General features: G+C 40.1%; 4 protein-coding genes across 9 annotated transcripts in view; 1 reads left to right on the top strand and 3 right to left on the bottom strand.

Moving 5' to 3' along the window:
* LOC133848232 (histidine-rich glycoprotein) overlaps window positions 1–14,370 on the bottom strand; it is a 36,585-nt gene that overhangs the window by 12,760 nt on the left and 9,455 nt on the right. The window lies entirely within an intron of this gene.
* Window positions 886–7,117, top strand: LOC133847284 (poly(A) RNA polymerase, mitochondrial). Of its 3 annotated transcripts, none has more exons than XM_062282222.1 (3): window positions 886–1,150; window positions 1,194–2,105; window positions 5,914–7,117. In XM_062282222.1, exons 1-3 carry the CDS (start codon window positions 1,107–1,109, stop codon window positions 6,812–6,814), a joined length of 1,857 nt encoding a protein of 618 aa, XP_062138206.1. In that variant the 5' UTR covers window positions 886–1,106; the 3' UTR covers window positions 6,815–7,117. The 3 variants fall into 3 exon arrangements, with proteins under 3 accessions (XP_062138206.1, XP_062138205.1, XP_062138207.1); XM_062282221.1 differs by having other exon boundaries at window positions 888–1,150; window positions 1,211–2,105; XM_062282223.1 differs by lacking the exons at window positions 886–1,150; window positions 1,194–2,105 and adding an exon at window positions 4,660–4,798.
* On the bottom strand, window positions 2,732–4,340 carry LOC133847286 (tetraspanin-2A). The gene is made up of 2 exons (XM_062282228.1): window positions 4,171–4,340; window positions 2,732–3,634 (listed from the first exon to the last, which is right to left on the bottom strand). Exon 2 carries the CDS (start codon window positions 3,622–3,624, stop codon window positions 2,890–2,892), a length of 735 nt encoding a protein of 244 aa, XP_062138212.1. The 5' UTR covers window positions 3,625–3,634; window positions 4,171–4,340; the 3' UTR covers window positions 2,732–2,889.
* Window positions 7,769–11,028, bottom strand: LOC133847285 (N-alpha-acetyltransferase 30A). Of its 4 annotated transcripts, none has more exons than XM_062282225.1 (4): window positions 10,228–11,028; window positions 9,222–10,160; window positions 8,642–8,887; window positions 7,769–8,562 (listed from the first exon to the last, which is right to left on the bottom strand). In XM_062282225.1, the coding sequence occupies exons 2-4, from the start codon at window positions 10,083–10,085 to the stop codon at window positions 8,398–8,400; spliced, it is 1,275 nt and encodes a 424-aa protein (XP_062138209.1). In that variant the 5' UTR covers window positions 10,086–10,160; window positions 10,228–11,028; the 3' UTR covers window positions 7,769–8,397. The 4 variants fall into 4 exon arrangements, with proteins under 4 accessions (XP_062138209.1, XP_062138210.1, XP_062138211.1 ...); XM_062282226.1 differs by having other exon boundaries at window positions 9,222–10,144; XM_062282227.1 differs by having other exon boundaries at window positions 9,222–10,113.

The following is a 14,370-nucleotide window of genomic DNA, read 5'->3' as shown; positions in this document are numbered from 1 at the left end:
TGAAATTACAGATTTGGCCTGCTATTCGCATTCTATACAAATTACAGATGAAATTATTTTGTGTTTTAAACAATAAAATATCTTTAAGTTTAGTGTGTCACACAATCTTCAAACATTCACCCACATGAGAAATATTGACCACAGTCCAATTATTCATTAACAAAACCCCCCAATAATAAACTTATAAAGCATAATCTACTATAAAGAAAACACATAACCACTATAGCTGCATTATATATACCATACTAAATTATTTGAATAGGTATGTAATCAAATGTTTAAATACAATTCTAACAAATTGACAACAATTACGACAAACAAAAGAAAAACAAACAAAAATAACTGCAGCGCGTAATATTTCAAAAATATACAAAGCGTTTTACTTTTGGACGTACATATATAGCATAAATTTAACCTAGTTATACAAAAGGCAGTTAGCACATCCATTACAAAAATGGGGATCTATGTATATGTAATAAAAAAAAACACAATATTAACTGAAACGTGTATTAAACCAGTTTGATAAACCAAAACGACATTTTTAATTCAAAAAATTGAAAATTACTAAAATCGTGTTAAATATTTCACTCATTTCAAATGTGTTTAGCAATTGGCGCCTCACATCATTTCAGTTCACTTATCGATTTCGAACGTATATCGACACATTTCTTTGAAACTATCGGATGCCGCTACAATAATTTACACAAGTTGCTGCTACAACATGGTTTGAAAGATTTATATAACTTATTAAAAATGAAAGATGGTTAAATATTGTTGTAATTTTGAAAAATTGTCCTAAATCGAAATGGCAATTCAAAGTAGAATATAAAATCAACATTTGTAACATATGGGTATGCATATCGATACGCATTTCCTGCATCCCTCGCAGCAGTCGATTGTTGCAGCAGCCCTATAACCTCAAAACTTGCCGTCCACCAATAAACACAATATACACTGGCCGTTTTTTGGTGTACAATTTACAGGACATTTTATACTGACAAGTACACGTACATGAGGTTGTTCCACTAACTCCAGCCCAGCGCCATGAACACCCTAATGCGTCGTGCCCAGCATCTGCACCATTGGCGCACATATTGCATAAAACAATGCGCCGCCGTCGCCGGCAACGAAGCCACTGCTGCTGCGAAAGGTTCGTAAACAATTTGTGAAACTGTGTCGCTTTATTGAAACAGTCTTGTATCCCCATTAGGAAAGACCAGCTACGAAGAGCTCATTGACAGTCGACACCAGCAGGCGGAACGCAGCATTGTCGTCCAGGTCAGCTCAGAGAAATCTTACAATGAATTGTATAACTACTGCAGTCGATTTGGACGCATTGTCACCGCCCATCACTATACAGTGCCGCACGAGGATGAGCTGCACTACATGCTGCTGGAGTATGCCAATGCTAACGAAGCCACCGCTGCCATCGATTCCAGTGCCTACAATGCTGAGCTAAGCAGCCATTCTAGTGCCTCTGCTGGAGGCAGTGGCTCTGGTGTCCCAGTGCGTTCTCCCTTCCTTTGGTTTCGTGCCGCTGCCGCTGCGGGCAAACGCAACCAGAGCAAATTGTCTGCCAATCACAAGCCACTGCCGCTGACAACAGTCGCGGGCACTCGACCCTTGGCGCAAGACCAGCTGCATACGTTACTACGCAGTGCTGAGAGCATTGAGCAGCAGCTGCAGTTGCTCTACGAGCACACACGCCTCAATGATCTGGGTGTGCGCATGCGATTCCTGGCCGCGTTGCAGGTGCAACAGGCCATTGCGGGCATGTTTCCGGAGGCGCGTGCTCAACCGTTTGGCTCCTCGGTCAATGGCTTTGGCAAAATGGGCTGTGATCTAGATTTAATATTGCGTTTCGATGGCACTACGACGGCACAGAGCGAACGCCAACTGATGTCGCGTCTCGTGTACCACACCAAGGAGAATCTAAGCAATGGTCGATCACAGACGCAGCGGCAAATGGAATGTATTGGCGATCTGCTGCATCTGTTTCTGCCCGGCGTTTGCCACGTGCGTCGCATTCTGCAGGCGCGTGTGCCCATCATCAAGTATCATCACGAGCATCTCGATCTCGAGGTGGACCTATCCATGAGCAACCTGTAAGTACCCAATTTGCTGATTTTCATTTCATATTACGCAGTGTCCCAAGCAAAATCACGTCGAAACGAAAAACTTTTATTTCGAGGGGGATTCAGAGTTAGAATAAATTCAGTCGGGTAGAAGTAGACCTAAATTCGAGGCACGGTGTCGGGTAATAAGATAGTTGTTACCAGGAAATCAGTTTATAATTTACTAATCAATTCAAAGTAAGGATCTTAACAGTCGAAACACTCAGATCACATTCGCGAACTTAACAATTTGATCAGGGTTTAAGATTTGCTAAGTTAACAATTTGAGAATCGCCGAGGAGAGACCATTTAAAGTATTGATTTAAGATATTTTAAGTAGGAATTTCAAGTACCGACTACTCCTTATACAATCAAGTTTAGCAAATTATTTTGCTTGAATCAAAGTTCTTACCTTTTTCGTTGTGAGCAGCGCTTTAAAAGTTCCAGTAATCACTGACACAGTTTTATATAAACAGATATATATAAAGTATTATATTTGAAGCATAGTGGGGGAACCTAAAGTAAGTTCAATTGTTGGAAGGGCATTTGTTGGAGACTCAGGCAGAAGTTGATAACTATTAAACTGAGACTCCACAGTAGTAAAGTGATTGTTCAACTTTCGTTGGTCTAGGTTCGACCATTTGGTTTGCTGTTTGTTTTATTAACGTACTTATTGTTCGAAATGAAAACTTAGGATCTACGAAGCATGGACATCTTACATTCTTTTGCACTTTTTGTTTATGTTAACTCTAATAAGCTGACAGAGCTCTGTAGCCTAGCGCCTGTAGTTGCTAGCCTGCTCCTCCTCCTTCTTGACGGCCTGCACAAGCACAAAGCTCATAACGCCACAGACCACATTCATCATGGCCATGGTCATGGCCAGACCCACAATCCACGCCGTCTTGCCCTCAAAGAACCAGGTCAACTCATCGACGCATCCGCTGAAGAACGCATTGCCGCTGACAGTATCGCGACACGAGCTGGGCAACGGCTGATGCATATCCAAATAGTCCCAAGGGCCACTGGCACCGCAGCAGCCAATATTCTCCTGGATCATGGTCAGCACATAGTTGGAGTATGTGTATTCCGAGGTGGCCACAAAGCGACGCAATGATACATCCAACAGTGGCTGCAGACTCGAATTGATTGTGCTGTACTGCAGCAATATGGCCGATCCGGCCACAGTGCCCACAAAGCCAAAGATCTGAGTGCCGACGAAGACGAACAATGCCAGTGTGTTCTCCATGAGTGCACTGAGACAGCCCAGGAAACTTACTGCCATCATAATGATACTGATGGCAATCAGCACATAGACGCCAATGTAGAAGGACTGTGCATCCAGAATGCGTAGCCAATCATTGAAACCAGGCTCAGCACGCAGCCAGACAGTCAATGCGAACAGTGCCGTGGAGATCATCCAGGCGACAATGTTGAAGCAGAAGAGCGTGTACTTGACGCATCCGATTTGTTTCTCCAGCTCCTCGTCGGCGGTCCCATATCCAATGCCCATTGTTGAAAGGCTGCAAAGAGGCAGAAACAATAATGCTTGATTATTAAGATATCAACCATGAATTGGTTGTTACATCGAAGTCCCGTTGAGTCAGCGTGCTATTAATCATGCCATGAGTTCCAATAGCATTAGCAAGCAGTGTTTTTTTTTTTTTATTTTTTTTCTTAACCCAGCCACAGCCCCAAAAAACCTTTGAATGCGGCCAGCAGGTGAAGTTGGTCTTATCAGCGGTCTGTTTAGCAAATAACGTTATCATTGGTTGGCTTTGTACGCACTGAATGATTAATACATTCGGGTTCTTTTATATTGCAACACACTCATTGAATTTTCCAGCTGAATTCCTCACAGAATTCCAATATAATATTCATTATTTTTGTTTTTATCCATTATCAATACTAATTGGCGGTCACTTGAGCACTTTTCAAGGTTCTTCACAGTTTCATTTCACTCCCAAATTGATTGACGCAATATTTATGATTATATCATGGATATTGAAAAGTTTTTCACTAACTGCTTAATATTACTATATTTGTTTGTTAGCTTCACCTTTTGTTTGTTTCACTTCACGTTAAAAAAAAAAGAAACAAAAATTAGAAAAAACGGAAAATTGTTTTGAGCTCCGTTTAGTTCGTTCGTTGAAATCGTTTTGGCTGCTCGGTAAATGAAGACAACGCCAGCAACCTGCTCCAAATGTGCCACAAAAACAACAATAGCTAGCAGCTTTTGAGAACTTTCAATACATGATGACAACATCCCACACTTGTGTACAGTTTGGCGGACCGCAATTTGTAACAGGTAGAAGGAGGCCTTTAGATAAGATAAGATTTGCTGGCTGTGGCATGCCAAAGCTTTTACTGATAAGATTAGATACGAACAGGTGCCGCGATTGCTAAATGCCATGTAATATACACTTAGTGTGCTTATGCTCCATCTCTCTTGTTGCCCCTTTTGCGAGCAGGTGAATCAGTTTCCGAACTTCTTTGCACCCCACATTTTTTTTGTGATTCATGCGAGCGTCGTCGTCGTCGCATCCATCGAGCTTCAGCCACCCGAATGAAAGCTAAAGCCAACATTGCAGCGCACTACTCACAACCGTATCCGGTTTGTAGTGTGTGGTCAGGGTTCTTGGTGAATGAAATTACGTTACGTTATGGATCGCCTGCCACGCCTTAGCGTAAGTAATGCAGTGAGTCACAAAAAGCTTTTCCCGATTTGTATTAAATCTAATTATAGACATGCAGGATTTGATAACAAATTATTTCGAAAACCTTTGCTTTAATATAGAATTTAATAGCTCGGTTTTATAGATGGCTCGTGTGGTGGGGAAATGCTTAAGTTTAGAGCTGATCAAAGAAAGAGAAAGAGTCTGCTCAGATATTTTAACTTAACTATATTTGAAACTGATTAGAAACATTCAACTGAAGTCTATTTGGGAGTTAATTGAAGATCAGCTTTGAAACTATCTAATTCGATTTTTTTATAATTATTTTTTTCTCTTAAACTTTTCGTTGCTGAAACCGCTTAAACTTGAAAGACTCTTTTTATACCCGCTACCCATAGGGTAGAAGGGTATTATAACTTTGTGCCGGCACGAAATGTATGTAACAGGTAGAACGAGGCATCTCCGACCCTATAAAGTATATATATTTTCGATCAGCGTCAACAGCCGAGACGATATAGCCATGTCCGTCTGTGTGTCTGTCCGTCTGTCCGTATGAACACCTAGATCTCAGAGACTATAAGAGATAGAGCTATAATTTTTTTTCGATAGTATTTGTTATGTTTGCACGCAGATAAAGTTTATTTCAAATTTTTGCCACGCCCTCTTTCGCCCTCGCAAATAAAAAAAATCGAATAACAAGCATAATTTTAAAGCTAGAGTTGCGAATTTTGGTATATACTATAATTACTATAGTAGTTATGATTTCTGAAAATTTGGTTGCGATCAGATAAAAATTGTGGAAGTTATTAAAGAAATACTTTTGTTTGGGCAAAAACGCCAACTTACTAGGGCTTTTAGTTGCTTTGGCCGACAATCTGGTACATTGTGCCGTCTATGGTATATTTTGAATGGTGTCCAGTATCGATATACCAAACATACCATTTGGTATATTTTTAGTATTTTCGGTATATTTTGAAAATAATACCGCAATATTTTGCCCTTATTAAAAATGGGTAGCGGGTATCTCACAGTCGAGCACACTCTACTGTAACTTTCTTACTTGTTAAGATTCTCTTCGATTTACTATCAGTTTTTTTTCTATAATGCAATTTTCCTTTTCTTTTCAGCACCGGCTTCTACATGTCCGAGTTGCTCTACATGTTTGGCGAGCTGGATCCGCGAGTGCGTCCGCTGACGTTCAGCATACGACGCTGGGCACAATCGTGCGGCTTGACGAATCCGTCGCCAGGACGCTGGATCTCAAATTTCTCGCTCAGCTGCCTGGTCATGTATTTCCTGCAGCAGCTGCGGCAACCGATTCTGCCATCGATTAGTGCAATGGTGAAGACAGCTGCCAGCACAGACATTCGGATCACCGAGGATGGCATCAATTGCACCTTTGCCCGGGACATGGAGCGTGTGGCATTCGCTAGTCGAAATACGAGCAGTCTCAGTGAACTGCTGTTGCAGTTCTTCGAGTTCTATTCACAGTTCGATTTCCACAATCGTGCCATATCATTGAACGAGGCGAGAGCACTGTCCAAGCCGGATCACTCGGCCATGTACATTGTGAATCCGCTGGAACAGCTGCTGAATGTGAGCAAGAATGTGAGTCTGGAGGAATGCGAAAGGTTGCGCATTGAAGTGCGCAATGCTGCCTGGATACTTGAGTCCGAGGTTGAGAACTCAACGCTGACGGAGCAGGAGCGAAACGAGCAATCCTGGGGACTACTCAATCTCTTCAAGCATCCCGAGAAGGCGGTCATACGTCCCAACATGTTCTTTAAGCCCCGCATGGTCGAGGTTAGTGATCTCTTTGAGAAGTCACAACTCAATGGGTCAACGACAACGCCGCCAATCAACTACAAGAATGCAACGATGCGACAGCAGGTGCAATCCATTAAGGCGGCCACACGCAACGAACTAAAGCAATTGCGAGAGTCGAGCACAGCGACGTCATCATCATCATCATCGACAACGGTGACGGCGACAGCGATGCCCACGGCAAAGAGCAAGCGCAACAGATGATAAACCACTGTGGTGGCATTTTGGAGATAAGACAGAGATCGTTTTAGTGTATATACATAACTAGAAAGTGTAGCTCTTAGCATTATTGACCACTGGAATTAGTTAACTAAGTGTTGTTCATATATTGTTAAGCGTTACGGCCAAAAAAAAAAATCACAGCTGAAAGAGGCGTACAGTCATAATATCCTAGGATCATGCAATATTCATTCTCTTGCATCGCTAATTACTGACGTTAAGTATTCTAGCTGGTTTTTTTAAATTAGTAAATTTATAAAATAAAAGTGTTTTTCCAAAAATCAAGAATTGTTGAATACCATATTTAGGAGAAAAATAGTATGCATCAAACATGGGAAATTGCTTAAACAATATTAGGAAACCACATTTACAATCATTTGTCTACTATATCATTTAGAACATCGCTGTAATATAAATTAATCTCATTTTGAATTATTACAAAGTTAGGGTTATATTTTCATAATTGCTCAATTTATTCAATTTGTTGTAATAGGTTTTTTGTTCATTTTCTTTGATTTTTTTTTTTAGTTTTTGTTTTTTAGTTATATATTTTTGTATAATTACGGCAAAAGTCTTGATCGTTAACAACGCGCCTCATTTGCTGCCATTATCAAATATTTTTACTTTTTTTTCTTTTCTCATTCTTTTATCATTTTGTATGAGTGTGCTTCTCTTTCTCTTTCTGTTTCGTATTCTCTTATCATTCTCATCGAGGTTTGCAATGGGGAAATCGAAACCCTGAAGAAAACTTTTCAACTATTTGTGTAAATCTTTTAAAATGCTATAAATTAGCACACGAAATTTGATTTAACATATGTATGTATCTGTATATGTATGTATGTTTTGTTTTCTTTTCGATTTTTATGTATAACAAAAGGCTATATATAATATGTTTTGTATGTGTGGGGGTGCGATGCACCAATGCGATGTGTGTTTGCGTTTTTTTCATTTTTTGTATTTGTTTTATTACACATATTAAGTTTGCAATGCATGCATCTTGTTGTCGATTACTGTGTGTGTGTGTGTCTGTCTCTCTCTCTGTTTATTTGTTGAACTTTCTAGACGAACTCTTAATTTGTTTTTGTTGTTTATTTTTTGCTTGTGTTTTATTTTGTTTGTTGTTCTGCTTCTTTGTTGCCATTGCCATACGCTTAAATAATTAAAATAATTTACATACAGTTAATGAAAATTACAATTGTAAATCCTAGTTCATAGGTACAAAATTTGATTCGTTTGTCATGCGCTCCACACTTTCCAAAATTAAATCGTACGACAAACAAACGCCTAAATACAATATATACACACATAAGCATATATATATATATTAATATTTATAAAAAAAAAAATGTTTATAGATAAGAAGAAACAAACAAGAGTCGCGTTGATGCGGACAGTATGTAGATGTGTGTGAGTGTGGGTGTGTGTGTGGTTGGAAGCCAGCCCAAGGAAAACGTTGGGGTTTTAACTATATAGAGTCCAAAAAAAACAAGGCATCCTTTTTTTGTAGAGCTCTCGCTTGGCGGCTACTAGAAAATAATTTCGACGGCATCCTGCGCTATTGCGATGGCTCATCTGAACCACAGCTTAAGACGCAGAGCATCCACGCCGTTCAGATAGTAACGAAACAGTCGTTTATCACGCACAAAGCCCAAGTTCTCATATAGACGCAACGCCGGTTCATTGCGCATCTCCGTTTCCAGCACCACTTCATCAGCATTATCAGCGAGCATAGCCTGAAAAGTGTACGACAAATAAAACACATGTTTAATAAAACCAAAAATAACGAATTTCAAATTTCAATTAAAGACGAACCTCAATTGCCTTGGTCACGAGCGTGGTGCCGATCTTAAGCTTGCGATATTCCTTGCGCACCGCCAACATGGCAATGTAACCGCGTCGCACATTCATATGCATGTCCAGCTTGCATACGATAGCTCCGACATATTGATTATCGTGCGAGGCTAGGAAGCAGAGTTTTGGCCAGTTGTAAATGAAATAGCGATACGTGTATATTGAATATGGCTCGGACAGCTCCGCCTGTATCAGACGCATAATATCCTGCAAATATACATAATTCAAATGTTATTAGCATTTATTTTAGACTGAAAATGTATCACTAGTTTGTCAATCGAATTGACAAAGCTTGAAATATTCGATACTGTTTGTAGATTGAAAGCAGGAGAAACTATTTCTTATTGCACAATCCAATGTCGTAAACTACATTGTGTGAAAATAATAGCCATGCAGCTATTAAGACTTGAGGTGTGCAATAATATCGAGTCAGTTATTCAGTCAGGACAAATAACTTCATAGAATTTTGGTTGTTGTTATATAAAAGATTCTCAAGCAAGTTAGCCCAATTCACTGTTGGCCTTAGAGAGACTTAGCTTACATGCATCTGGTATTCGGCTTCGTATTCCTTGTAGACAATCTCGTCGGCTGAAATGGCAGGTTCGAGCTCAAGCTGGGGTACTTCTAGTTCTGGCTGTGTTTGGGGTTGAGTTTGTGATTGCGGTTGCGTTGCAGCGGCTGCCGCAGCAGCTGATGTTGTCGGTGCCTCATCAGTCAGCAGTGTTGTAGGAGGATTGCCCCTTGTTGCAATGGCCATAGCTGTTGTCTTTGTGGTTGTTGCTGATGTTGTTTGTGTGTTGGCAGTGCTGTTGCTTGTCGCCATCACCGTGGCGCTTCCTGTTACGCTTGTCGCTTGCTGTTGTTCCTTCTGCTGCTCCTCAGCGGCTGCTTGACTTGACTTGTTGTTTTTCGCCTTGCTGCCGCGACTGTTATTATTGTTGTTGTTGTTCTTGCTGCTGCTGCTATTAACATTGTTGTTGTTGTTGCTGCTGGTATTGTTGTTGCTGTTGCTGCTATTGTTGTTATTGTTGAGATGATTATTATTATGATTGGCCGCAGCTGCAGTCGCGTTCTTCTTCACATGGCCATTGAGTGTGGCCGCCACTGTTGGAATGGCCACTACTGTCTCAGCCTTTGGTTTTCCCTTTGTCGTCGCTGGCAGCTTGGCATCCTTGGCATGGCCATTGCACAGTTGCACCTGCTGCATGATGCCATTGATCAGTGCCACATCCGCATCCGCATCTGCTTCCGCATCCTCGTCCGCTTGGATGTGACCATTAGACGGCACTTTGCCTAGCGTAGCTTCAGTTTTTTGCTGCTGTTGCTGCTGGGATTTTTGGTTTTTGTTCCTACACTTTTTCTTGTTGGCCGCTGCAGTTGTCGCTGCCGTCGCCGTGTCCGCCATGGCCGCCGCCGCCTCCCGTTGCTGAATGCTGAAATGAGCACAATTGGAAGGACACACAGCTGAGTGTTGAATATGCTGATGATTTCGGTAGGAGGGGTATATAGAGAAGGCTGGGAGGGGGGGACCACACAATGATATTCACCTGCTTCAACTGCTGCTGTTGTTGTTGCTGCGACTTCTCAGCTGCTGTTGGCTATCTTACTGTTGCCGTTGCTGCTGTTAATGGCGTAAAGTCAACGCACTCGATACAGATTTTGCCTTTATTTTTGGTTATATTTTCACAGTTGCCAGTTTTTCATTCACACACCCGCACGCACACACACTCAGGCAGCTGCCCCAGCGATGTGCGATGTTTTTTTTGTGTCAGCGATGAATCACGAGTACTTTTTGCAGTAACGAGTCACAGTTACCCAATCACGTTCGTTGCCAATGAATTCAACACTTGTGAATTATATTTTATTAAATTTTGTTTCAATAAATTTTGATTTATTGCTTCAATCAATTTATTTAAAGCACATTTATTAAAACGTCTTAAATATTTCAAGCGTGCTTTTAAAGTGTCAGTCTTCTTGTGTATCGGACAAAAATGTTTTAAAATTCTAATTGGATACTGATTCTACGAATAATATTGGACTCTTCTTGTATTTAACAATTAGAATAAAGAATAGGTTGCAGTTTAAAAAGTAACTTCCAATTGAGTCACTTCATTTCACTATTCGACTATTTTTGCCTTCACTAGCACATACACATAAACACATGTATAGGGCACACATACACGCAATCTTTGCTGCTTGTAGCACTTTGTTCCTGTTCCGTATATGGACTGAAATTATATATTTTATTTTTATAAGTACTTCAGCATATGCATATTAAATGTTGCTTTATTTTTCAGACTATATCGATCGTTTAAATGGTTTGACTTTACTTTAGTTTTAATTTTTTGTCTCTGCGTTATGAATAAATTCAATCACATACACACAAACGAACACATGTAACACAAAGAACAGCTGTGCGCACACATTTCGCTGCTGCGCGTTATCGAGCAGCTGCCGATTGCTAACAATCGGTAAAGCGATAGTCGATTGATGTTCGATTGCACTGATACTTTGGCGCCACATTTTGTAAGTGTTCTAGTTTTGTCAAAGTGCAAGAGTCATGGCCGAATCGATTAGACATTTTTAAATTGATGTTGCTATAAAATTAGTACGCGGATTAAATTGATGTTTTACGTCAGCTACACATTCTTGTCACAAATTGTAGACTACATGTTTTATGCGTATGTTTTTATGGATTTTGTTGCGTCTCTCTCTCACTTTGGTAACCAAAGCTTGTTAAACTTGAATTTATTTTATGTTCAACTTTTTTTTTTCTTTTAGTGTCGGTTCCCTCACATTTAAAACAAATCAAAGTTAAACAACGATGCCAACCTTAGCCTAGTTTTATTTGACTATCACAGATAAAACTACTCATAAATAAAATAAAACCAAAAAAATAAAATGAAATCAATTTAAGATAAACGTGTAACAAATTGAGCTGTGACTAAACTTTAATTTGATGTCTCTTGTGGCAACTTTGTTATTATTTTTCGCTTTTATGCAAATTGAACGCTTCACTGTGCTTCCTTCCTGTTTGGTTTGGTGGGCGCCGAGCGCCGGATGCCGGTCAAAAGCTGCAGCCAAGTGTCTCACAAGTGTTTTCGTCTGTCAAACGGTCCGATCCGGAGCGGGCAGCTGTTATGCAAGCGACGCATAATCTGCTGCGTCTTGAGAGATTTTAATTTCATTTCGATTTATTGCCGAGCTCTGCCCAGCCATTGCAAAAACAATAATGAAAACGATAGATGTTTATGTATGGGACAATGTTGTCCGAACTTTGAATACACTTTTTGTAGTTTCTAAGAAATTTGTATTATTCAAGACATTTTTATTAACAATTCCTAATGATTCAACATTGAAAGTTTGCCAAATCAAATGAAATTATGTAAGAGTCTTGGCTAATATAAAATAGAAAAAAAAAGACGTCTTCAAGAGCCAAACAAATGCTTTGTATTCTGTATAGATCTGAACAGCGCAAATCTTGCATTAAAAACATAACACCCAACGGTGGCAAAAGGAAATAGAAAAATAGTCAAGACTCGCCGGCAGCCTTTCACTTGGACCCGCTTTGAAAGCAAGGCAAACACACAAAGTAAACAAGTCGGCAGCTGTGGGTCCAACTTGGGTTTGGGGGCAGGTTAGTGAAGATGGTCACAAAGTTTCGTTTGGCAGCGAGTTACCATATTGACTTCAGCTTTAACTGCAATTGGCATTAAATTTCCAGCGAACGATGTTAATTAGCAGGCAGTGTATGGTGTTTGTCTTTGGCACTTAACACCAGACAGTCACTAGTCGCTACAGTCGCGCCCTCCACCAAAGTGAGCGCTTCACTGATTGATTGGGCACTTTATGGCCCTGTAAATGAGTTAAAAGCCAACCGAGGAACGAAGGGTGTCACGTTTGTTGCTGTTGTTATTGCTGTTGCTGTTGCTTTTGCTTTTGCTTTTGCTGCGTTGACATCAATTCACCGCCCGCTAACAAAAGACTTAGGCAACGAACTTGGCATTGCAAAGTGCTCTCGTTGTCGTCACTGCTGCTGCTTTTATTTGTTGTTATGCCTACTTATTGCAGGAATTGGAGCACAATGCACGCGTTAACAATATGATGCAAGTAACTTGAAATTATACCGCATTTTGACATCGACTTTAAACTGAGAATAACTAAAAAACGTTTACTACCAAATAGTGAGCAACTATTTACAAAAAGTAGGCAACTCTTACATAACGGGGAAGCCACAATCATAAGAATAAATTTATGTATATTTAATGACCAGGACTTAAAAGCTAAATTGCGCTTTAGTGGCTGTAAAAAGAAAAAGTTGTCGAGGATTATGTGTTTGCTGCACTTGCAGTTGACTAAGCTGACTCAGAGTTTTGAACATAACTATAATGCGGTCAAAGCGATTGAATAATTTTTCTTGGAATTTGCATATGCCAATACATAATGTCTTTCTCTCTCCCTCTCCCTCTCTCTTTCTCTTTTACACTCTATCTATCACTCGGTCGCCCTCTCGTTCTGTTGCTGCTGCTCTGTTTGTTGTTTCACTTTTTGAAAAAAAAAAAAAAAAGGAGAAAAAAAATTAGCAAAGCAAACAGCAAAGCAAGCAAATAAAAGGCATGAGGAGAAAGTGAATGGCCGTTTAAAGTAAAAGCAATAACAACAAAAGCAACGGCAACAAACAACAACAACAACAACAACTGTGAAACGGCAGCAACTGAAGACGAGTGACAAAACCAACGCCCCAACCTCTCTTATCATACTATAGATGCAAAACGTTGTGTATACCACCGACCGACAAGTGTTGCCTTGTTTTCAACTTGTTGCTGCTGTGCACACTACAAACATACATACACAACATACGTACATACGTATGTATGTGTATGTGCACTTAGCAATTTAACTTTTTGTGATCCAACAACAACCACAACAACAACTCTAACGAAATCAGCCATACATTCGGCTAGTCATGTCATTTTGTGTGGTGTCATTTTGCCGGCCTGCTGTTGCAATTGCAAAAAGTAAAACAAAATATAGTACATAAAACCAAAAAATAAATATACTATATGAGTACTTGGAAACTCCAAAGCCAAAGGGAGTCAGCGATTCACGCATCCATTTAACTCGAACATCAACTGTAGCGATTTGTTTTAGTCGCGTTGTTTTTTTTTGTTTTTGTTTTTTTTTCGCGGTGTCAGCGTCAAATTGTGCCACATTTTGTCACCCCACAAACAAAAAATACAAAAATAAAAGGCCGACGAACAAATCGCACCAGTCACAGACATGTAGTTAACATTTCTGTTGTTTGTTTCGTTTCTTGTTTCTTGTTTTTTGTTTTGTTTATGCCAATGGTATTGTTACAAATGTTTGTTGCCAAAATCGTTTTTAATTATTTCCAGCAAAAGCGAGCGAACGAGTCGAAAGGTAGGGACGGGAGGGCGGGGTAAGTGGCATTAACAAGGGCAACACTGCGTAGCATTATGCAAAATGCCGAAGCTTAGAAGATCTCTCGAAACTGGAGCAAACTGGAGCACTAAACAGCACGCAGATCTGCTTGGCATCACGTGAAAAATGTTGCAAATGTTGACACAAAAATTAAACGACATTTTGGCAGCGTTTACTTGCCACAGTGGCACACGAGTCGCAACTTCTTGAGTTCTTTTGGAATTTCAATTCATATGCAAGAATATTTA

The sequence above is a fragment of the Drosophila sulfurigaster genome, chromosome X (genome assembly GCF_023558435.1).
Source record: "Drosophila sulfurigaster albostrigata strain 15112-1811.04 chromosome X, ASM2355843v2, whole genome shotgun sequence".
NCBI classification, from domain to species: Eukaryota; Metazoa; Arthropoda; class Insecta; order Diptera; family Drosophilidae; genus Drosophila; species Drosophila sulfurigaster.
This window is presented reverse-complemented; position numbering and strand designations above follow the sequence as displayed.